At 38.7% G+C, this 25,405-nt stretch overlaps 1 protein-coding gene across 1 annotated transcript in view; it reads left to right on the forward strand.

Moving 5' to 3' along the window:
- kcnk5a (potassium channel, subfamily K, member 5a) overlaps positions 1 to 25,405 on the forward strand; it is a 56,779-nt gene that overhangs the window by 24,597 nt on the left and 6,777 nt on the right. Inside the window, exon 2 of the mRNA XM_059521104.1 lies at positions 12,743 to 12,854. Coding sequence (XP_059377087.1) covers positions 12,743 to 12,854 — 112 coding nt within the window. The remainder of the gene's footprint in view (positions 1 to 12,742; positions 12,855 to 25,405) is intronic.

Here is a 25,405-nt window from a genome sequence, read left to right on the forward strand (position 1 = left end):
CTGTGTGACTGCAGTGACCATATGATCTGGATACAGACTGAATCTGGTGGCTACGGTGACCTTGGAATAAGAGAGAAACAGACTAATATTAGCGTAGATGCCATTCTTCTAACGATGTAGCAAGTAAATTGTGTGTTATGGGAAGTGTTCCCGGTTTTCGGTTTTCCTAATTAATGCAGCCTAAAAATACTTTAACGGATTTGAATATTAGAAATGTGTTAGTCTGTTACGTGTAAGCCAGGTTAAAGAGATGGGTCTTTAATCTAGATTTAAACTGACAGAGTGTGTCTGCCTCTCGAACAATGTTAGGTAGGTTATACCAGAGTTTGGACTCTAAATAGGAAAAGGATTTGCCGCCCGCAGTTGATTTTGATATTCTAGTTTCGAGCTTTGAGAACGTAGCAGATGTGGAGGACTATAGTGCAATAAGAACTTGTTCAAATACTGAGGTGCTAAACTATTCAGGGCTTTATAAGTAATAAGCAAGATTTTAAAATCTATACAATGTTTAATGCTATGATACGATATGACTAAGTTAATAGCTTATGCAACTTTACACATTTACATTTACTTACTATATTATTACTTACTATATTATTTACTATTACTTCACTAGGTCTGAAATATATATTGTACTGTACATTTTAATCCCCTGGAACACACTACAAACATGATGATCTAGATTAGATGATGCATTGCTGTGTCTCTGTCATAATCAAATAGTTAAACAATTTTGGAGAAAGTGGCTGGATGGAAGTTTTTTTTTTTTTTTAATCTTCCTTTAACGGACATTAATATACTGTAAGAAGATACTGCATAAAAAAAGAACAGTTTACTGTGAAGTTTTTTTATTCCTGTTATATATTTATTGTACAACATTCATAATTTTTCTGTCATTAATTTAATTTCATATGTTGGTATTAATTCATTGTTTATAATGCTAACACTTGAACTTAAACTATTTTCAACCAAAAATGACATGGTTTCTAGAGAGCAAGAGGTTTTGTGTAAAAATGGAAGACTTTAAAATAAAGTCTGTAAAATAAACTATTAAAAGGATTTGATGAACACTAGTCTGGTGATTGTTAATCTTGTCATTGGTCAGGCTGTATTTCAGCTTTATTGAATGTTTTTTTTTTTTTTTTAAACAAAGCTGCTGATATTTGCCATAGCGACAGCTAGAATCTAGTGGACTGCCGAGTCACTTTCACCCCAAAATGGTGGAAGTGCAGGGCTGCTGCTGGGCGCCGCTGTTGCAATGGAATGTTTCGTCAATGCAGAGTTTCGTCTCTTGGTCTTCTATACTCTTTGCCTGGACTCCCCCTCCACTGTTATGGTATTACAGCTGTGATTTTTTATATATATATATATATATATATATAATAATAATAAAAAATGACACATTCTGTAAATGAAAATGAAATGAATTATGAATCGTCCTGCTCCCATTTTCACCTCAAAATTTTGGGGAAGCTGTACCTCCCCTGCCTCCCCTGACAAGCCGCCACTGCATCTGGAGAGCCTTGTGTTCAAAGGGCAGATATGAGCTCCTAGATATTTTAAAACATGCAGGTTTGGAGACTCTGTTGCTATGAAAACGAAGATGAGAAAAAACAATCATGCGCAAATTAGCTTCTGTAATACTTCTTATGAAATTGATTTCATTATAATTACTAGCATTATAAACTGTACAAATTACTTATTTGTTGATTCAACTATGTATTGGCCCTTATAAAATATGGGACAAATCATGTCCCGTGTTGATTTGATTCGGGACACATCATTTTACCTTTAAATACGGGACAATTCCATATTTTACATTACATTTAGTCACTGTTGCAATTTAGTTCAAAAGGGTAATATTTATAATTATAACCGGTTATTAATTAATAATAAATATTTAGATTAGATCATAGAATTAACTGTAGCAGAATTGATATTACAATTATTTGATCTCTCCATCCACTGAGCAAACAATATAATAATTTATCAATTCTAGGAAATATTATTTTCTTGGACAAGGAAGAATAGCTTTCCTACTTTATGCAGTACTAGCAGTAATTTAGAATGTAGAAAGGATCAACATTCAGTGACTCTGAACTGTGAGCAGCACACACAGACAATCATTTTTAAATAAAAGGGATTTTAAAGGGGTCATATGATGCAGTTTCAAAATGTCCTTTTTATTTGGAGTGTTACAAGCTCTTTGTGCATAAAAAGATCTGTAAAGATGCAAAGACTAAAGTCTCAAATCCAAAGAGATATTCTTTATAAAAGTTAAGAGTTAACCAAGCCTACCTAAAACAGCTCATTCTCACATGCCCCCACATCTACGTCATGATTTGGGAAGAATTGCACAATGCTGCCCAAATGTTCACACAAAGAAAGAAGGCGAAACAAATTGTCTCTCTGTTGCTGCCACCGTCATGTTGTTGAGGTGCTGTGTTTTTCATTGTGAAAGCAAAACTACTTTGTCTGGGCTTCCAAAAGAGGACACAACTAAAAATCAGTGGTTAAGTTGTGATTACAACACTGTTCCAGAACAGTTCAACCCAAATATGCAGATATGTGCAGAGCATTTTGTGGAGTAAAATGCGGAGTTTCCTGTGAAAGTAGCCTACAATGCTGGTGTCTGTTTCTATAAAGTGGGGCAATTCCAACTTTGCAAGGACAGTCTGGTGCTTCTGACTCACATCCTGTAAGTACATTTTCATATGTAAAGGATTTGCCACTTATGATTCAAACACAACTTTTTAGCAGTGTAGAGTAACTATTAAAGCTTGTTGTTTGTCATTTTTCCGATTACAAATGCAGACATGGTTTTATGTCTAAGCAGCGCAATACACAACGCAATGCATAATAAGACAGTATAAGTCATTATAATCAGTAATTATGTCCCCACTGGATGCAACAAATACTTCATAAGACCAATAAATAAATACAAAAAATAGTGAATTGTTGGCCTTTTGAAAAGTATGTTAATTTACTGAACATGTACTCAATATTTGCAAGCATGCAGTGCTCTAAACTTTCTTGGTAAATGGGTGCAGTGACTTTAATGGGTGTCGATATTAAATATAATCAGGGTGCGATTTGCTGGGGGGGATGCGTGGGATTTCCCCCTTTCTGGTCAATGTATCCCTGCCTCTGCTTAATTATTTTTATCCCCGGTGGGGATAAATTTATCCCCCCCTCAAAGTGATCAGTGCTACTACACTAGTGGCAAGACGGCTCACAAAACTTATCACGAATTCCGTGGTTTGATTAAAGTAAATTTTATTTTAAAATGCGCTACTTTGGCTGGCTCTGATATAGCTGCAGCGCACATATTCACGTATTCACGCTCTCTGCAGACTTGCTCAATGTCCCGCCCACGGCGCTATCTGATTGGTTAACACCTCAGGAGTAGCCTATCAACACTTGCGAGACAGTTCAAGCCGGTCCTCTGGGCAGTAGAGTTGCTAACTTGGCGTCTTCGTTTTTTTTTTTTTTTTTTTTTTTAAAGTGACTAGAGACAAATCTAGCAACTTCTTGGGCAATCATTATTTAGTCTCTGAGACTCTCTGGTGCTGCCGCACGAGCGCGAGCTCTCTCTCTTTCCCAGCGCGAGCCTCTCTATCTGCATCTGCTGTGTTCAGCGAGTGCAGAGAGGAGCAGTATTTCTGATTTAAAAAAAAGATATTCTGTTGCTTCTAACTCTATTTTACAAGCAAGTATAACCGACATCAGTCACAGCACAACCACTGACTTCATCGTATGTGTATTTGATTTCATTAGTGCAGATTAATGTTTGAGAGCTGGTTATGTAGTCTTAATGGACAGCGTTTCAGTCATTATAATATTCATTCCGGTGTCTGACAACAGAAACATTTAAAATATAGTAATAAAAACATTTTTATTGAGAATTTAATTAAATGGCTAAATTAAATTGCAGTATGTGAGCATAGGGAGGCAATACAATACGACACACGTACCTCATAAATATGCTAATTAGCGCATGACGTCATCTAGTTAATGTTCTCTTTATATATTTTTATGAATTAAAATGTTTTAAAACACCCCCCCCCCCCCCTCTGTTTTTTTCACAAATCGCACCCTGAATATAATCACCATGTTAAGAATGAAACCATCATATTTAAAAACATGATATTAATCATATCATATAATAAAATATGATGTGTTGTTACTACAGTAAATATATATGCAATTATTATTGGATCTCCTTCAATAAATAACAAAATACTTTTTGTCCATATTGGAGTGCTTTGAATTAAACCAACTCGTGGACTGTCCCTACACATGACAAAGGCCACACTTTAGACCTTGTGATTTCCAATGGTTCATTTGTGTCTCAGTTGTCAACCTCTGATTTAGGTCTGTCTGATCAGCGGGCTGTCTTTTTTTAACATTGAATTACCTGTCATGAACACTACCGCTTCTCGCATCATTAATTATCGCAAGTGGAAATCTATTGAGCCCACTGATTTTTCAGATTTTATTGACTCTTTCTTTAAGTTGTGATTCTCTATATGATGATCTGGATGATAACGTTTTTGTGCTGAATTCTGGTCTCTTGTCTGGCCTGGACATGCTGGCTCTATTGAAATCACAATCTGTTTCTTTTGCACGCTCCGATCCTAGGTACAATGATGATCTGTGTGCTATGAAGGCTTTGTGTCGCAAAATGGAGCGTAGATGGCACATATCAGGTTTAACTGTTCATCACCAGGCCTGGAAAGCAGCTTACTTGAATATAAGGCTGAAATTGTGTCAGCTAGATCTGTTTATTTTTCTCAGATAATTGTCAGCAATCAGAGAAACCCTAAATAACTGTTTCACTCAATCAACAAGCTGCACATTTTTAAGCACAAAAATTGATAATCTATACAGTACGTAACCAAATTGTTACCACTCATACTTCTGCTGCCTCCTCCTTAAAGGTGCCATCTGTCATGTCTGGCAAAAAAATCAAGTCGTACTCCACATTCCATACCAGATGGGGGCAGTATGCCTCAATAAAGTGAATTGGTCTACTCTGGAGTAACAAACGAGAAACAGCATAGTCTCTATGCTCCGCCCCTACCTTCACAACAACCCTAGAGCATAGCCGAAGCCTATAAGACAGCGGTTCTCAATTGCAGTCCTCGTGCCCCACTGCTCTGCACATTTTGAACGTTTCTCTTAGCGCTTCAGACATTTGTTCTATTCGAACATAAGTGCCCTGCGAAGTGGACATCACAGGATCATCAGCCATGATTCCAGTTCGAAGCGAACGTAGCTATATGTTCCAATCAAAGTGCATTGAAGTGTGCAAGACGTGAATTTAAATTGTATCGATTTACAGACGTATATGATGTCACAGTTGTCCATGTTTAAAGACGCTGCACAGCAAAAATCAGTGAATGAATGTTTCGATGTGAGGTAAACTTCAACAGATTTCCCCTGCTCAGGGAGTAGGGAGCAATGAACAATTGGAACACAGTTCATGCACGGAGTTCATTTCTAACGAGCTGATTATCTGAATCAGGTGTGTTAACAAAGAGAAACGTGCAAAATATGCAGAGCAATGGGGCGCGAGGACTGGAAATGAGAACCGCTGCTATAAGAGGACGTTTTGCCTCCAGAGGAACGTTGGGTGATGTCAAGTGATTTTGAAACATGATATCTTCAAGCTACTCCCCTTCACCTTTACCAGTTAATATGTTCCTATTCGTTTTGTTCATATTACATTTTGAGTTGTATATACACATTATTTGAATTAAATTAATTTGACAGACAGCATTCTGTCAACATCATTGACCAAGCTAGCGCCAACCAATGTAACCAGAGCTGCCAACTCTCAAGCATTCACCGTGAGACACACGCAATTGACTCTTTTCACACGCTTTCACACCACACATCAATTTTCTCACATACAGAAAAACCACGAAGCAAAGAGGACACGGAGACCAACAGACTAGACAGAGCAGGTTAGTTTTGATATAAAAAAAATGGGTAAGTTATAGCTAGCTAATTATCAAATGCAGCTACGGTTAGCCATCGCTAACATTAGCACGTTTATCGAACAGCCTTCGATACATTTCTATGTTATAACTTCCCGAAAAAAAATACACAAACATATAAAACAAACTTCTAGCGAAATACTAACAGCATCTAACTTACCAATCCAAAAGAAATGTTGCAAGTTCAGTGTCGAACCTCATTTCTTTCAGGTCCATCAGTTGTCTCCAGCGATTGAAAGCAGTGCCGATGTTTACTCTGGTTCGGCTACTTTTCTTATCGGATTTGATTTGTGATTCCGAGCGTGGTTGTTTCCCTGTAAAGGGTGGTGGTCTCTTGCCAAGGGCTTCAGTCATCCTTCCGCTCTCTTCCCTGAACTGAAATGAAGTAGTGGGCTGTACTTTCCACACGATTGACATCAGGTTCAGGTACGCCCGCAAGCCGTGTGAGTTATTCGTGTATTGCAGGTTGGCTGGTGGTTATGTTGCCCGCATACCGCCTCCCATGGCCGAAACTGGTATTACGACACCTGTCGGGCCGGGGCTAGTAATGCTAATGCTAATTAAGGTTGATATCTCTGCAGCACTATAACTTGACATGTTTTTAATGACATCATCGCCCTTATTTCTTCTCATTCTTTTGATGCGTGTAGGCCATTTTTTGGATATTTTTATCTCAATTTTTGCACATGGCACCTTTAAAGGGATAGTTCACCCAAAAATGAGAATTATGTCATTAATGACTCACACCCTCATGTTGTTCCAAACCCTTAAGACCTCTGTTCATCTTCGGAACACAGTTTAAGATATTTTAGATTTAGTCCGAGAGCTTTCTGTCCCTCCATTGAAAATGTGTGTACGGTATACTATCCATGTCCAGAAAGCTAATAAAAACATCATCAAAGTAGTCCATGTGACATCAGAGGGTCAGTTCGAATTTGTTGAAGAATTGAAAATACATTTTGGTCCAAAAATAACAAAAACTACGACTTTATTCAGCATTGTCTTCTAATCCGGGTCTGTGTAGTGATATCCGGTTCACGAACTTTGTTTGTGATTGTGGCTTTTTATTTTTTGTTAAATTAGTTTTTTACTGCCTGCACTGTTATGTGTGTCTTTTAATTTCATATTTTTATGTAAAGTGCTTTGAGATGCTGCTTTTAAAGGCGCTTTTAAAGGTGGATTTAATTCTTATACATTTATAAGATTTTTAAACAAAATAAACCACTTGAATGATTTAGTTTCACACAAAATATTTAGCTTTATTAATGTTCAATAAAACATATTTTTCTGCAAGCAATTTTTGTTCTTAAGGTGGGCCTTTAGCCTGTTGTATTTCGAATAAATGCTATTCTTTTTATTCATCGAAGAATCAAAAAAGAAGTATGAGATCCAAAAAAATAAATAAAAACTAAGCAGCACAACAGTTTAAAAACTGTTAATAATAATCAGCATATTAAAATGGTTTCTGAAGGATCATGTGTCACTGAAGAATGGAGTAATATAAATGAATTATATTTTAAACTATATTAAATTAGGAAAACAATATTTTATATTTCACAGTATTACATTTTTTTTCTTCTGTATTTTTGATCAAATAAATACACCTTTGATGAGAATAAGAGACTCCAGTAAAATCAGAGCACAGAAACTTGTTGTTTACAGCCCGCGGACCATTGCCTTGCAACTATTATTAATAAAATAGCTTTGATACTTGAACACTACATTATATTACTCAACAACGAGGAGGTAAAACTGCAGTTTTTAAATAACTAAACTCGCAGCTTATTTTTTGTAGAAAGAGATGCACAGATGTAGGTAAAAACACAACTTTCATCTCTCTCTCTCTCTCTCTCTCTCTCTCTCAAAATGTCAATTTTTACATAAAAAACAGTTGCCTAATGTTAAATGATCCAGCCTGTGTACACTTAAGGAAACACTGTCTTCGTTTTTATGTCGAACGACATATGGGGTTTCACTTGGGAGGCCAACCATCTCTGAGTTTTAAGAGAAAACGCCAATGAAAATTGGCTAGTGGATTTTGCATGCTGAGCCACTCCCCATGCCTAGGGGTATAAATAGGTGACAGGTGCATCCAGTTATTCAGATTTTGGCTTCGGAGCCGAATAGTCAATGATATTTTCACTACAAAGCCATTTCATCTCGTGTTGGAACTGTTCCTGGTCAGTGTGACAGCGCAGTACAGCGGTGTCCCTGCAGTGGTGATTCCCCAGGGTACTTTGGCTAAATGAGCAGTTTCTTTTCTAAAAGAGCAAATCACGGACGATTCGCGTCTTTTTCAAGATGTCGTTTCGTCCGTGTCCCTCTGGATGCGGATGTTTCCTGTCCTCAGTTGACAGTCACAAGCATTGTCTTCTGTGTCTGGGCATCCAACACGCTGAGGCAGCACTCGTAGATGACTCTTTCATCTGTTGTGGGTGTATGAGCAAGGGGAGTGCCGCAGAGCCCTCTGTCGCCACCCATCCCGGTTTCTCTGGCTCGAGCAGGGGATCGGCAGCTGGAGCTCTGGGAGATCTGAGGGAGACTGTGAGAGCTTCTCTGCCAGGCCACGCCCCATTGCACCTCTCACTCCTCCCGCAGCGCATGTCCCGTGCAGCTGCCAATTGATTCTTCTGAGCCGTCTCACGGCGGTCCCAGCGTGTCTTTCAGTGTGCTGCCCAAGGATCAGCTGTCGATTGCAGCATCAGGAGATGGGCTATCGTCCTCTGAGGATGAGGATTCGGTGGGGCAGCAGGTGCAGGTTGATGAGGTGCATGAAGAGGTGACGAAGTCGTGGATGGACCCTTTCACGGCCAGAAGCCGCTAGACTCCCTCTTCCATCCTCACTACCCTCGATGGTGGGGCAGGCAGGGGGTATGTGGACATTCCCCAGGAGCGCAGCCACTTGGAGAAATCGTTCCGCGTCTCCCATCCAAGGCCTGTGAGCTGTCGAGGCTTACAGTGCTGCGGGCCAAGCTGGCTCTGGCATGCCATGGCTATCCTGCAGGTACATCAAGCCAAAGTGCTAAAAGCAATGAACGAGGGTGGTACAGACCCGAGGTTGATGCAGGAGCTGCACACGGCGAATGATTTTGGTGCAGATGCAGACTGAGGCCATTCAACACATCTTGCCCCAACGTGATCCTCCAGTTGCCACCATTCCGTCATGGGCAGCGCCCGTTCAAATGCATGGTTCAAATCGTACTTATATGACCGCCATCAATTCGTAGCAGTGAATGAAGATGTATCATATCGATCACAAGTGCAGTATGGAGTACCTCAAGGCTCAGTACTAGGGCCGCTACTCTTCACGCTTTATATGTTACCCTTGGGAGATATCATCAGGAAACCTGGTGTTAACTTTCACTGTTATGCTGATGATGCTCTATGTTTTTTCGCGGCCCGGTGAAACACACCAATTTGAAAAACTAATCGAATGTATAGTCGATATAAAAAACTGGATGACGAGTAATTTCTTACTGCTAAATTCTGAAAAAACAGAGGTGTTAATTATAGGGCCTAAAAACTCTGCATGTAATAACCTAGAACACTGTCTAAGACTTGATGGCTGCAATTCTTCATCAATTCTTCGTCATCAGTTAGGAACCTTGGTGTGCTATTTTATCGCAATCTTTCCTTAGAAAGCCACGTTTCTAGCATTTGTAAAACTGCATTTTTCCATCTCGAAAATATATCTAAATTACGGCCTATGCTCTCAATGTCAAATGCAGGAATGTTAATCCATGCATTTATGACCTCAAGGTTAGATTATAGTAATGCTTTATTGGGTGGTTTTCTGCACACTTAGTAAACAAACTACAGCTAGTCCAAAATGCAGCAGCAAGAGTTCTTACTAGAACCAGGAAGTATGACCATATTAGCCCGGTCCTGTCAACACTGCACTGGCTCCTTATCAAACATCGTATAGATTTTAAAATATTGCTTATTACTTATAAAACCCTGAATGGTTTAGCACCTCAGTATTTGAATGAGCTCCTTTTACATTGTAATCCTCTATGTCCGCTACGTTCTCAAAACTCAGGCAATTTGATAATACCTAGAATATCAAAATCAAATGCGGGCGGCAGATTCTTTTCCTATTTGGCGCCTAAACTCTGAAATAACCTACCTAAAATTGTTCGGGAGGCAGACACACTCTTGCAGTTTAAATCTAGATTAAAGACCCATCTCTTTAACCTGGCTTACACATTACATACTAATATGCTTTTAATTTCCAAATCTGTTAAAGGATTTTTAGGCTGCATTAACTAGGTAGACCGGAACCGGGAACACTTCCCATACCACCCGATGTACTTGCTATATCATTAGAAGAATGGCATCTACACTAATATTAGTCTCTTTCTCTCTTATTCCGAGGTCAACGTAGCCACCAGATCCAGTCTGTATCCAGATCAGAGGGTCACTGCAGTCACCCGGATCCAGTACGTATCCAGACCAGATGGTGGATCAGCACCTAGAAAGGACCTCTACATCCCTGATAGACAGCGGAGACCAGGACAACTAGAGCCCCAGATACAGATCCCCTGTAAAGACCTTGTATCAGATGACCACCAGGACAAGACCACAGGACACAGATGATTCTTCTGCACAATCTGACTTTGCTTCAGCCTGGAATTGAACTACTGGTATTGTCTGGTCAGAGGAGAACTGGCCCCCCAACTGAGCCTGGTTTCTCCCAAGGTTTTTTTCTCCATTCTGTCACTGATGGAGTTTCGGTTCCTTGCCGCTGTCGCCTCTGGCTTGCTTAGTTGGGTTCACTTCATCTATAGCGATATCATTGACTTGATTGCAAATAAATGCACAGACACTATTTAAACTGAACAGAGATGACATCACTGAATTCAATGATGAACTGCCTTTAACTGTCATTTTGCATTATTGACACACTGTTTTCCTAATGAATGTTGTTCAGTTGCTTTGACGCAATGTATTTTGTTTAAAGCGCTATATAAATAAAGGTGACTTGACTTGACTAGAGCTGAAGTTCCTGTCTCTCAAGACAGCGCTGCTTGTCGCATTGACTTCCATCAAGAGGGTCAGGGACCTCCTCTAAGGTAGGACCTGCCTCAGAGACCCATTCCATATGTAGCACTGCCCCCTGGATGAGTCCATTTCAGTATCTCCACATGTCACCTCCATATGGGTAGGATATGATCTCCGTAGCAACCTTTTCCTTAAGGCTCGCTTCCCATTGTTCTACCAAGGTTGAAATCGTTTCTAAAAACGTTTTTGTGGATGGAGCAGCAGCATAGCCTTCTCCTGCAGCGATGTACTCATCCTTTTATTCCCCTTCACTACCAAGGTCCATGAATTTAAGCTGGGGCTTTGGGAAGGTTACGACCTTAAACGTAGCTTTTGTGACATGCCTTGTCGCCAATTGCAGTGCCACAGGGTTGTGATGGTGTTCAGGTTCTGGTGTTTTCCATAGGACCCCAGATGTCATTCGACATAACTCGTAGTGACTGACAGATAGGGAACATCTCAGTTATGTACATAACCCTCATTCCCTGATGGAGGGAACAGAGACGTTATGTCCCCATGCCACAACCTTGAACCATCCGCTGTTGCCAGGACACGTCCTTGGCTCCTCAGCATAAAACATGAATGAGCGGATACACCTGTCACCTATTTATACCCATAGGCACATGGAGTGGCTCAGCATGCAAAATCCACTAGCCAATTTTCATTGGCATTTTTTCTTAAAACTCAGAGATGATTGGCCTCCCAAGTGAGACCCCATATGTCGTTCAACATAACGTCTCCATTCCCTCCATCAGGGAATGATGGTTACGTACATAACCGAGACGTTTCACTGTATTGCACTGCATAAGTATTGATGGTTTCACTGCAGTTTTGCAGAATTCCATTCACAATGAATCTGGTTATCATGTAAAGTGTGTCACATGTTAGGCACTTGCTCCTGCTTCTGCCATTTCACAGCATGTCAAAATCTTTTCAACAAGCTGAAAAAATGGAATCCATTGCTCTTTTATCCATTTCTTTCAAAACACTTGCAAAGTGCATTACCTTCTATAATGCCCCCATCTATAGAGGACACATCCCCTGTGCACGTAAAACAGGTAGCTGTTTGTCTCAACCTACATGAAATAGCAGATGTCAAGATCTGTAACTAAAATGTTGTTTAGGAAACGTGTCCTGTCCAGAAGTAGCAGGACCTCTTTACACCCTCTGCCTGAAACTGCTTTGGGTGTGTCGGAAATGTAACAGCCCTTACCATCATCAGTTACAGTTCCACAGGCTTGATGAGCAGCTGTTTCATCAGGAAGAGTCAGTCTTTAGTTATTTGAGTTCATCTGTTTAATAACTCACCAGATCCTTTTATCTGTTATTGCACAAGTGTTTAGGGACCTGTTAAGCTTTTTTTTCACTAAATTTCTAGGATAGCTTTGCATGATCTAAGCTCAGAACCATTTCCACAATCCTGTTAAGTGAGGGATGGCCCACTCATGTCCCAGGAATTACTGATTATGACAGGCTAAGCATACTCAGGGAGCAGTTGATAAAGATCACTGGCATGATAGGATAAAAGCAGGCAGACAACAAATCCGGAATGCTTCTAAAGAGAACTCTCTTGATTCTATTATTGACTTTTCTGACAAATTACATATTACATATGTGTGTATATATATTTATTTTTATTTTTTTTAATATATATATATATATATATATATATATATATATATATATATATATATATATAGGTGGTGTCTGATGCTGCAGGACAAGGCATCACCATCACAGGAGACAAAACCTTCAACAGCTGGAATTGGCCCAATGCTGTCATCTTTGCAGCAACAGTTATTACAACTATAGGTAAGGATCTAGTCTATATACGCTAGGGGTGTAACGGTGCGTGTATTCGTACCGGACCACTTCGGTACAGGGCTTTCGGTACGGTGCACGTGTGTACCGAATGACGGAATGCAATATTTTGTGCTCGGAACGTAAGTACATTTTCATGTTTCCAAACGAACATATTAAGTGGCGGAAGTCTCCGCGTTCAGGGCAAATCCCGCCCTGCAGCTGATTCAAATAAGGCCGGCGACACACTGGATGCCTGGCGCAAGCGTCTCAGCTGCGTGGCGTGTCAGTTTTTAATTCCGCTCCCATGTTAGGTTAGAGCTTGCAGACTGCCTGCATGAGACGCTTGAGCCGCGCGGAAAACGCGTGCATGCTAGAAATAGAACCGACGCCTATTTTTCACGCGACACGCAAGTGTGTTGGAAACGTTTCCAGGCAAAATAGAATAGAAAAATATGTTTATATGTAATTTTGTACACAAATACATATTAAATCATGACACTTTGATGTTTGAAAGTCTATAGGTTGACATAAATTCAGATATAAATGTAATTTAAAAAATAAATTAATAATTATCGATTTTCAAATATTGCACCTGTCAAACATATTCTATTTTGCCGTCAATACTGTTGACGGTGTCCTTTATCAGTAGGCTTTATATTTACACTCAACATGAAGTATAGATATTGTTGTCATGAAGACAAGAGCCTGGTCTGTCGGTGGTCTCCCTCTATGTCACCTACAGCAGCAGCATGCTGGGATTGGTAATGCTGCACTGTAATCATAGTTATTTATTTATATTTTTCATTATATTTTATTATATGATATTGGTTTGAGACAGAGAGTATATTATTTAGTGGAGAACTTTACAGCAGTATTTTATTTCTTATTCTATTTTTATTTTATATATATTTTATTAAAAAGTATTTTAAAAAAGTGTATAGTAATAAACACCCTGCAGTTTAATGTTTGCATTTCTTTCCCTTACTGTACCGAAAATGAACCGAACCGTGACTTTAAAACAGAGGTACGTACTGAACCGTGATTTTTGCGTACCGTTACACCCCTAATGAAAATCTAGCGAATCTGTTTCACTTGGAGAAAAAAAAATTCAAAGTAATAATCATTGATTTGCTTAACTAAAAAATAATCAGAAAATGTTGAATAAGGGACTGCATGATTAATTGAATGTGAATTACATGCATATCTTTCAGTGAAGCAACTTATAATTTAATGAATCAAAAGCCTATCAGCGAATCTTCTACATGTTTTACACTAAACAATACTTTTGGATATACTTTTTTTTTTTGAGTTTACACTGAAAAAAATGTGCCATGTATGTGGACATAAACTATATGCATAGTTGTGAAAGCTGACAGTGAACAATAAATAAAGTTATTGTATATAAAAAAAAAGAGTTTGCTCGCAATCTGCCCATGTTCTACCAACTAGCCCGCCCACAAAAAGTAAAACGTCTGTATTGTTACCTCATGTCGAGAAGACACTGTATCCTATGCTGTGAGATTAAATTTGTTTTATCACATCTTTAATCACGTCATGACGATGGTTGTTTTGACACTGTGATGATTTTCATGTGGGGTGCCAGCCTAGTATATATATATGAATCTGAAGTGGTTCAAACACATAAAACAGATGAGGCCCCTAAGAACGAGGAGGGTTCAGCCTTCTGGACCCCTTCAGAAATAAACTGAACGGACTGCCTAGTTAAGGGAGCACAAAAATCTGTGATAGCCGCAACATAGACTTTAAGGGTAGAGGGAGCATGGCCCCTATCCACTAAGTCTTGGAGGAAGGAAAATATCTGAGATTTGTCAAAAGTGAACGGGTCTTCATCCCAGGCTGTGCACCAGGTGGTGAAAACTGACCATTTAAGGCTATAGAGGTGCTTGTGGATGGAGCTCTATCCTGTAATATGGTATTCATGATGCTCTCTAAGATGTCTACCAACTCCCGTCGAGAGGCCATACATGGAGGAGGGGTCAGTTGTGGGCCAAAGCATCCTTGACTTTTAAAAAATAGATTGGGTAATGAGAATTGTCTTCGGGGGCGAAGAGGTTAACCTCTGCCCTCCCAAAGACGTCCCAAATTCCTTGAACAGTCTGGGGGTGGAGCCTCCATTCCTCTGAGAGGAGGTTGCTCTGGGACAACATGTCCACATCTGTGTTCAAAATGCCCTGCACATGTTCTGCCCTCAACAAAAACAGGTGGTGCTGGACCCAGCCTGTCTTGGAAGCATCTGTGAAGATGACTTTCCGTCTGCCAACTATCCCCACCACCACCCCCTGCTCGTACCAGCCAAGGTTCATCCAAGAGACCAGGGTTGCACTGCACGGCTGGCTCACCTTGATCATGTGGCACCCATGCTGCCAGGCACGTATGTAGAGCAGGCCCAGCTGCAGAGCTGGCGATGTTGAGCTCATGAGATCTAGCATCTTTTGAAACCTCTTGAGCACCATAGCCATTCTGGGCGTAAAGGTTTGCTGAATAGCCAGAGTGCACTCCGGCGAGACTGCAGCCCTCATAGAGGTTGAGACGATAATCTCCAGCTCTGCCTCCGACAGGGCAAAAACGAGATAGTCTTCTAGGTAATTCTGTATGCAAACTCCCATCTGTTTCATAGGATCTATGCACTTCGTAAAAGTGTGGGGAGCCAGAGACAGCCCGAACAGAGGGACTGTGTATTGATATGCCACTCCCTCAAAGCCGATCTCAAGAAGTACCTGTGATGGGGGGCTACCTATATGTGAAAGTAAGCATCTTTCAAATCCAGGGAAGAGAACCAGTCCCCTGGGTGTATTTGCATGAGGATCTGCTTCAAAGTGATCATTCTGAATGAGCGCTTCATCAGGGCCTGGTTCAGATATCTTAGATCAAGGATGGTTTCTGATACCACCATCCAGGGTGAGTATGGACATGGGAGCAGAGATGCTGGGGAGCAGCTAACTGATTCAGCTGCCAGATGTGGTACGCCGAACAGGGGCTGCTCGGGGGCGGCGAGCTGAGGCGAAGAGCTGCGAGGGCAGCTGGCTGCTTGAGAGCAGCAAGCTGCTAGGGAGCGACGAGCTGCTTGAGAGCGGTGAGCTGCTTGAGAGCGGAGAGAAGTGAGAAGTGAGCTGATCTGCTGTGCAGAGCAAAGTGTTGGTCAGCGGTGATCTCGGCTGCCTGATTGGCTTCAGGTCTTGGATCCAGCGAAGAGATATCAGTTGTCGCTGAAGGAAAATGAATCAGTTTGCCTGGGTAAGACTGCCGCTTATATAGCTCAATGCCCTGCCCCTTTTGAAGAGCTCGGTTGGGCTCGCTCACCATAGGCTGACATGGCTCAGCTGCACCCCCATTGGTTAATTTCTATTGAACTCCTCGAACCAATGGTCATACAGTTTCACTGAGTGATTGAAAAAGGCTTCAGAAATTGGAGAAAAAGGGATTTTCTACGAGTGTAGTATCGATAGGGAACGCTACTGTGTCTCATGATGTCAAAACAATTTTCTTTCCACTCTAACAATGACGTCACAACCCAGTAAGATATTTAAAGGAGAAGACTTCTTTTATTAGCACTTGTATTATCTTTTATCAGAGTTCATCACATGAAATTTACTAGACTCCCCCTCACCTGAAAAAGTTTACATATACAATTAACCTGTAAACCGGCAGCCCCCATTATTAGACTCACATCTGAAAATGCCCTATCTAACTTAAAATTGCAACAGTTCCAGACTTCAGTGTGCTATACACATAATTTTGGTGTCTTTGGAAAGAAGACCCTTTGGGCTTTACTATCCATCCAGAATTAATCATTCTCAAAAAGATAAAAAGGTATAGACACTGAAGTTTCTATAGAAGAAAAAATTGTACCACACCAATTTTATTTTATTTATTTATTTATTTTATATAAAAATACATGAAATCAGTTTTGGAGAAATCCAGAAAAGTAATGGGTTAAAAAGTCACATCTTATGAGTTTCTATTTCAAATCTGAAGAAGATACCATGAAAAAATTGATTACTGCAACCATTTTTCTGAACTATGTCTAGTCCCATCACAACAGTTGCAGGAGCATTCAGTCCAAACAGCATAACAATGAACTGAAATAAGTCCTTGTGGACAAACAAAGACAGTTTTGTTTTTGCTTTCTTCATCCGTAAGGACTTGCCAGTATCCACTAAGTCAAAAAGTAAAAAAAAATAATAATAATAAAAAAAAAGCCAAGCATGCTAGGGAAATGATGTACAGTCTGCCCCATTGTAGTCATAACAGCATTAATATCTTTCAACATTTAATATCTTTCTTCCATCTTCTGATTTACAACCGTAGGAAGATTATTTTGAGAAAGACAAACAGTTTCCACTGTTTGAAAAAAAAATCAATATCTGGCTTGGGAGGACCTCCTACAGGAGGAATATAATGAGGTGGTAAAGTGGGTAACATTAAAGAATCCAAAGTCTATATCCAGAATAGGACATTGAGTACCAACCAACATGCACAGAGGAAGACTGCTCAACTATATATTATTTGATTCAGCTGCCTTAGCTTGGGAGAAAATCTTCTAGGTGAAAATCAAATCACTCCAAACACAGCATCATTGGGAGAACCAATCACTCCAACAACTTCAACAGTAGATTCAGCAGGAGATTCAAACACTCAATGTTCAGCTTCAGCGTCGAATTGCCATGCACATGACACCAGACATTTTTCTTTCCACTCTAACAATGACATCACAATCTGATAAGGAATATTTGAAGGGGAAGACATCTTTTATTAGCAGAGTTGATCACATGAAATTTGCTACAACATGCTGTTTGTGGTAGACCAATCTAGTGCAAATCTCTCTACGACACTGGACCAGTCACAAAGGACATTGCCATTTTACCAATCACAGCAGTGATTAGATCATGGATAGGAGAGTTTTAAAGAGACGGTGTATGCTGATTGGCCAGCTATCCAGTGTGTTGTGTTTGGCTGAATACCTTAAGCGTGTTACAGAAATGTTACACCCCTTAACATACTGTGATGCCGTCTCCTGGCACGACCAGAAAAAACAACATAACCCATCACAAATGAAGCGTTTGTTGCATCCAGCGGGGTCATAATTACTGACTATAATGACTTAAACTGTGTTTTTACACGTTGCGTTGTGTATCATGCTGTGTAATCATAAAACCATGTCTGGATTTGTGATTGGAGAAACAACAAACAACAAGCGCTTCTCTACACTGCTTTAAACTCGCATTTGAATCATCAGTGGCAAATACTTTAAATATGAAAAATGTACTTCACGGGTAGTGAGTCAGATGCACCACACTGTCCTTGCAAAGTTGGAACTGCCCCACTTTGCAGAACAGCCTTTGAGCACAGGCCCATTGTAAGCTACTCTGCAGGTTCAGGAAACAGTCCTCCATAAAATGCATCAGACAGCGAACATTTGGGCATTGTTATGCAAATCTTTCCACACATAGTGTGACATAGTGACATAGACATGTGGGGGTGTGTTTAAATGAGGTGATTTAGAAGGGCGTGGACAAGTCTAAACATTTATCAAGAATATCTCTTTTGATTTGAGACTTTAGTCTTTGCAATTTTTCAGATCTTCTGTATGCACCAAAAGTTTGTAATGCACCAAAGAGAAAGGAAAAATTGAAATTGCATCATATCACCCCTTTAAGGCACACATGGTCCAGGTAGACTGTTTCACTTTCTCTAATAGTAAGTAACACAGACCCTCTCATCTCTCAACAGTAAGGCAAGCTTTGGTTGTGGCTAGAAGGGGTCCTGCTCCGACCGGAACCTAACAATTAAGTTGTAGTTCACTTACAAGCTATGCAAAACTGCTTTCGTATTCGCAGACCGATTTAATAATGTGATTAGGAAATCGATTAAATTGTTCTGCAATTATAAAATCAGTTTGCGTAGCTTGTAAATGAACTATGGCTCTGTGTAGTAAATGCTGCTCCATCTGTTTTGAGTCATTTATAACATGCATTTGAAAAAGCAACATGTTTCAAATATCTTTCCACAAACATGAGAAGCATTTATGAACCTCTTTTCCCCAAAAAATACTACATTTAATAATGTGTTTTTATTCCAAACTCACTTAGCATTACATTATAAATGTACTTTATTATTAGCCTAGAAATCTAGATGCACCCTAGCGGCAGCAAAATGTATTTCGCAGCCTAGAGTACAGTCTAGCAACTCTCAATACACCTTCTAGCAGCAAAACCCCAGATTGGGTCAGGCCAATCACGTCCTGTATAGAGCAGGCGGGCCGGGCTTAACATATGACGACAGAGAGTTGCGACGGCTGCCACTTGAAAACAAAGAATAGCGGCTGCAGCTGTCGAACAACGATCTTTTGAATCGGCTTTGGCCGCGACTCTGGAGGACTTGGAGTTAAGTTTCTCTTTAAGAAAAGAGCAAAGAACGGCACTTAAGTCATTTTTAAAAAAGGAAGATGTGTTTGGAGTTTTGCCGAATGGATACGGAAAAAGTTTAATATACCGCTCTGACTACGTCACCTTCTTCGTTGCTCTGATTGGTTGTAGCGCTATCCTATTGCGTGCAGAGGGATTTTGAGAGACAGCCGTTTATCCCGCCCCTCGGAGTAAGCCTCGTCTATGGAGAGTTTCCAGACTAAACATCTTGATGTAAGTCTGGCTGGCCAGGCTACTTTATTATAATAAAAATTATAATAAGAACTCAGATAAACCATATATGTAGTCGTTTGTTTATTGGTCATGTTGAATCAATAAAAAACAGTTCAATCTTCTGTTTCCTGGAATGATATGCATAACCATTCTTCTGCTGGACATATTTGGAGGCCCTCTGTCCTTTGGATGGAGTTTTTTACTGCTTATCACAGAACCGTGCTTCACTGAATGACATGAATGACAATCACAGCTTTTGCCTTATCACAATTTCTATTTGATTTTGATGAATTGTGTAGCCCTAGGTGAATATTTCTGCTACAGTCATAAGTATATACAGTAGGTGGCCAACCAGAGTGTGTTTTCTACCGCGGCTAGCACTGCCACCGGCCGCGTCTGCAAAGTGCATTTGCAGCTTTTGACCGCTGAGTGGTGCTTTAACCACAAGTTATCAAGCAAATGCATCAAAGCACATTTTTGCAAATAGCCGTCAGCTTTGCCTCGCCGATGTGTTGCATTTGACGGCTGCAGTTGGGGAAAATTAAAGAAAAACACTGTAGTTAAAATATTTAATATTAACAGATGAAAATATAGTAGGCCTACTTATGAAGTTATGTGCGTTTCTTAGAACGAATTCAAGCAGGATAAATGTCAAGCCTATGAGCCTGTACATATATTTACAGTAAGCTACACAGCCATATTTTTGATGTGAAACATTTAACAGGTGCACAGTATTATTTATATAATATGCATTATGTGTTATATTATCCTAAAGAAATGGTGGTTTACTTTTCATCAGAGCATTAAAAGTGGTAGCCTATTTTAGTGAGCTAGGCTACAAAATGTCAATACTCACACATATTAGGCCTTTTTTTGCAACAAGAACATTTTTAATTTATATTTAAAAATATATTTTTGACAGAGTATATACTTTGTTATTTGTTACCAGTCCTTTATTTTGACAGAGAACTGCTTGGGGAAAAATATATCTGTTTGTACACTGATTAAGAAATTGTTGTGTGTTTTATGAATTATTGCCTTTATTTTAGTAAAACACGAGGCACTGTATAATTGTGCTAACTAAAACAAGAAACTAATAAATTAAACCTGGCCGCGATTTAGCTAAATCACTGAAACTGAAAAGAATAGACAGATTAATAAAACCTCCTCACATTTAAACTCAAGTTATCTCATTATAAACAACAAAGTGCACATGATGTAAAAAAGAGCTTCATTAACTTCATTAACAGTGATTTTAAAGGGAGCCACCTTTACTTGCTTTTATACATTTTAAGTAACCCCCCATCCAAAAAGAAGAAGAAAAAAAAAACTGCAGACGCAAGATTTGTGCTGCGTGCATGATGCTGAATGCGATGCGCAACATTTACTTTTATTTGTCTACATATTTTTATCTTCATTAGAAATCTTTTGTTTTATTTAGTATAATTGCATGTAAAAAATAATTAACTTTGGAATGCGTATGCAAAATGTGAAACTGCAATCTGAGTCTATAGCATTTTAGAATTATTTGCACAATCATATTTAACTTAACCTGCTATGTATCTTTCTTATTTAATGCAAAAGAGATTTATTAAAACAAGTTAATGAGAGTCATGCATCTGTTTATTCTTGAGCAACTAATGATCAATGATTTGGAGCGACAAATTATATCACTTTAAAATGTCAATTTACAGATTATAAGTGCATCTGTCTCGGTTGTAAACTTGTGAAGAATTATTTTTAATGCGGATCGCATAATGTAACCTAAAAGAAATATGCTCTATTACAATACATATTCAAGTGTTTGTGTGGAAAATTATTAATGCACATGCATTACAGGGTGGCGCCCTCGTGATCACTTGAATTTTTTACTGATAATGAAATAACTTAAAATTGCCTCACATATATTACAAATATGGGAACAGAAAGCTTGAAATGTCTAGTTTTAAACAAACCAATTCAAAAAGAAAGCAAATACCCCTGATAATGTAATCTGTGGAGGTTGCATTTCTCTAGAAAGGCCATGTGGAGAGAGTCAGTACCATGAATGTTATCTTGTCGCCGACAAGAAAACATTCGTTTATTAATAAACAGAGGTGGAAAGAGTACAAAAATATTCTACTCAAGTAAAAGTACCATTACATTAATGAAATTTTACTTAAGTACAAGTAAAAGTACCAGTCTAAAAATCTACTCAAGTAAAAAGTAGCTCATTTAAACTTTACTCAGAGTAAAAATTACTTAGTTACATTTAAACAGTGGGACGGAGTCAAAATGGGACAGGCCAAGAGTGTCAAACTCACTTCCTGGAGGGCCACAGTCCTGCACAGTTTAGATATAACCCTAATTAAACACACCTGATCCAGCTAATCTAATCATTTAGGTTTATTTGAAAACTACAGGATATGTGTGCTGGAGCAGGGTTAGAACTAAACTCTGCAGGGCTACGGCCCTCCAGGAACTGAGTTTGACACCCCTGGGATAGGTCTATTAATCTCAAACTAGTTGTTTTTAATTAAAGGAATCAGTTATTTAGAATAATAAAACATTTGGGCTGTTACCAGGCAAATCAGTATCAACAAACTCATCTTTTAATGCAGAGGAAATGAAGAAGATTCATTGGAAGTGGTTTTTAGATGTATTACACTGTTTAGTGCAGGACAAGAATGCATTTAACCTGCAGTTACAAATGCATGAATAATGTTTTGATATACAAGACATAAAATGTTGAATACTCATTTGAAATGATAAGAAATTAATTATTTAAAAAAATCAAAAGATACTTTAAATGTGAAATTAAAATGGCCAGTATGTGTCAGCAAGTCACTGTTAATAAGTGAGTCATTGCGATTGAACCGAATCATTTAAACGGTTGATCCATTCAGGAACGAAACACTGTCACGTTGCTCAGAGACGCAAAACTGTGCTTTGGTGGCTGTGTTTGGAATTATTTTCTGTTGTAGAAATAGAGCTAAAAAAGGCAATATGGTGTCTAAAACGCAAGTCTCTTAATTAACTTGTTTACTGAACTGTTATATATATATATATATATATATATATATATATAATGTATGTATATATTCATGATGATTTTTGGAGGAAACGATGGCATTCTTTTGATTTAATATATGAAATTATATAAATATGTGAATTTTCTGCCCCTATATCTTCAATTTTGTGATCATTCTAAATGCATTTTAGGAGACTGAATCACACAGTGAAAGAACGCACTATAAATGCGCGCGCACATCATTCAAACAAAAATAGCACACTCCTCACCACGGTCTTTTTAGCTAATTTGTGCAAAACCTCTTGCTAAAATGTCAAAGCTTCATTTTAACCACCAATGCAACGATGCAATTATTTAGCTTACCTCTACATTCTTGCGAATGGTTGATGTCTTGTCGAGATTTTATAAGCTGCTAGTTTGGTCTTCCTAGGCAAGTACAGCTTACACTGCATAATAGAGCATACATATGGCCAGGGGTTCACTTCATTTCCTTCGAGTTCAACTTCAGAATATGACGGGGTTTCGTTTTCAGCGGTGTCTGCACCACTAACGCCTGTTTTGTCCGTCTGCATCTTTCTTGTGATTTTAGCGCCAGTTTGCCCTCCCCATAATTTACTGACGTAGTTTCCAGGGAGCGATTTTTATTTATTTTTTTATTTTTTTTTACTCCGTAATTAATGTGTTTTAAAATGTAGCGAAGTACAATACTTCAAACAAAATATACTTAAGTAAAAGTAAAATTACAGATTTAAAAAATTACTTTAAAAAGTATTAGTACACAAAAAAGCTACTCAATTACAGTAACGCGAGTAAATGTAATTCGTTACTTTCCACCTCTGTTAATAAATAATTAAATGTCTCTTTTTTCACAATTATTAGGCTACTTCTGTCTGTGCTTTGTGACAAGCTTAATGCTTGTGTTTGAGTGCGGAATATATTAAGGCTCATTATGGATTAGACTGTGTTAATTTAATATAAATGTGTGATTAGCTGAATAATGACCTAAATTAATGACTACTAGTAACTAAAAAAAATCTTACGTGGGAGGCAGCCCTATTCAGTTTCCTCTAGACATCTTTGTTAAAGTTTTAAAACATTTTATACGCGTATCCGTAAATTCTGCTTTCAGAACGGTCCGTAGCGGAGAGATGACACGCCCTTAAGATTGATTTTTCCTCTGAAACACAAAAACGAAAATGTAAATAAAATTGATAAAATTGGCCTAATTTATTTATTTATTTATTTATTTATTTATTTGAGAATGGTAAAGCCTTCTCCATTCCGCAGATATTGTTGCTTCTGGCTTGTGCATTGTAAATCACAGAAAGTCTACAAAATATTTTGTCACCCAAAAACTTGGGTCTTATGTGTCAAGATGTAATGTAGCCTGTAAAACATGTTCATAGATGGATACTCTTCTGATGTCTGGACTCTGTTTAGGATTTAGAAAATCATAAAGAGATTGTTCATTATATTGGTAATGAAAAGATTCTGTGAGAATTTAAATTTCAAGTTTTGGCAGAATGTCATGTCAATAATGCTGGAACTGCCCAATAATGAAACTAAAAATGATTAGGCCTACATGATGTCTTGGGACAGTTTCTTATTACTGCAATATGTTTTTACATTTGTATTGTCAAAATGACTGCAGCGTTGCATGTACAATTAAAACAATGCACAAATGAAAATAGCCAAAGCAGCATATACTAAGAACAAAAGTTGTCATCTCTTTCGAGATAACAACTTTTCTTTTGCTTTGACGCAATGTATTTTGTTTAAAGCGCTATATAAAAAAAGGTGACTTGACTTGACTAGACTTGACTTTGTCATGTCTCTTTTGGCCAGTTTCTTTCTCTCTCTCTCTCTCTCAAAGGCCCCTCATGTCTCCAGAGAAAAAACAAAACCATATTATATTGTATGTAAGACTCTGTATGCCGTTGCAAAAATTGCAAAAGCCAAACCAAATGAAACAGGCACTTTGCCTAAACCTGCTCTGCAAGTTTGAAATGCTCATTAGACATTTTCCATATAAAAAAGAGCAGGAAATTCACACATTTATTTCAAACCCCCAAAGCTATCCACTACTGCCCCCAAACCCCAGCCCCTCCAGCTGGACAGAATTCAGTCACACTACTGTGGAATGGCATGTAAAATGGACATGTTCTTGTAAGGGAAACAGGTCAATTTAGCTCAAATGGAATCATTTAAGATTTTAAAGGGAATTTGAACTGAATCACTGTTTCACGGCTGATCACTGAGACGCCCTGCGATTCACTGAACTAGCAGTTTAAAATCAAATCTGCACTGGATATTAATATCCAAACTATAGTGAAAACACTATCAATTAGCACAGTAACAAGATCGGCAGTTTAAGACATTAAGCACACAAGATACTTCTCTGTTCAATATGAATAAGGCTTTATTAGATAAACCTAAGACATATAAACTAATCTAACACATAAGCACACGCACTCACACATTCATACAAGTTGCAGGAAGATAGAAAGAATGTCTCAAGCAAGCAGATTGAAACACAAACATACTAAACATGAATATGAATCCTTAAGCTATCCCATAGTTATCACACAAGACACACAATAGGTGATTATAAACATGATAGTCAAATGTGTGGGTTACATATAAATGAATATGGAGATAAGCAATGGACTGATATTCATTTATAAGTCATTTTGAGTTCATTAAAAGACATTTCTTGTGCCATTCTCTGACATAAAGATGTTCTGTAGGGACCAGAGGTTAAAAAGGCCCCCTTAGGAATTTCAGTCTGGTTCTGCTAGGTGGGGGGAAGTCAATCCAAGGATCTTGTTTATTACTCTCATGGGTTTACATGTGATGGCCGGCGTTGCATCTTGATTACTTGCCCCAAATTT

The sequence above is a fragment of the Carassius carassius genome, chromosome 32 (assembly GCF_963082965.1).
Source record: "Carassius carassius chromosome 32, fCarCar2.1, whole genome shotgun sequence".
In the NCBI taxonomy this organism is placed as follows: Eukaryota; Metazoa; Chordata; class Actinopteri; order Cypriniformes; family Cyprinidae; genus Carassius; species Carassius carassius.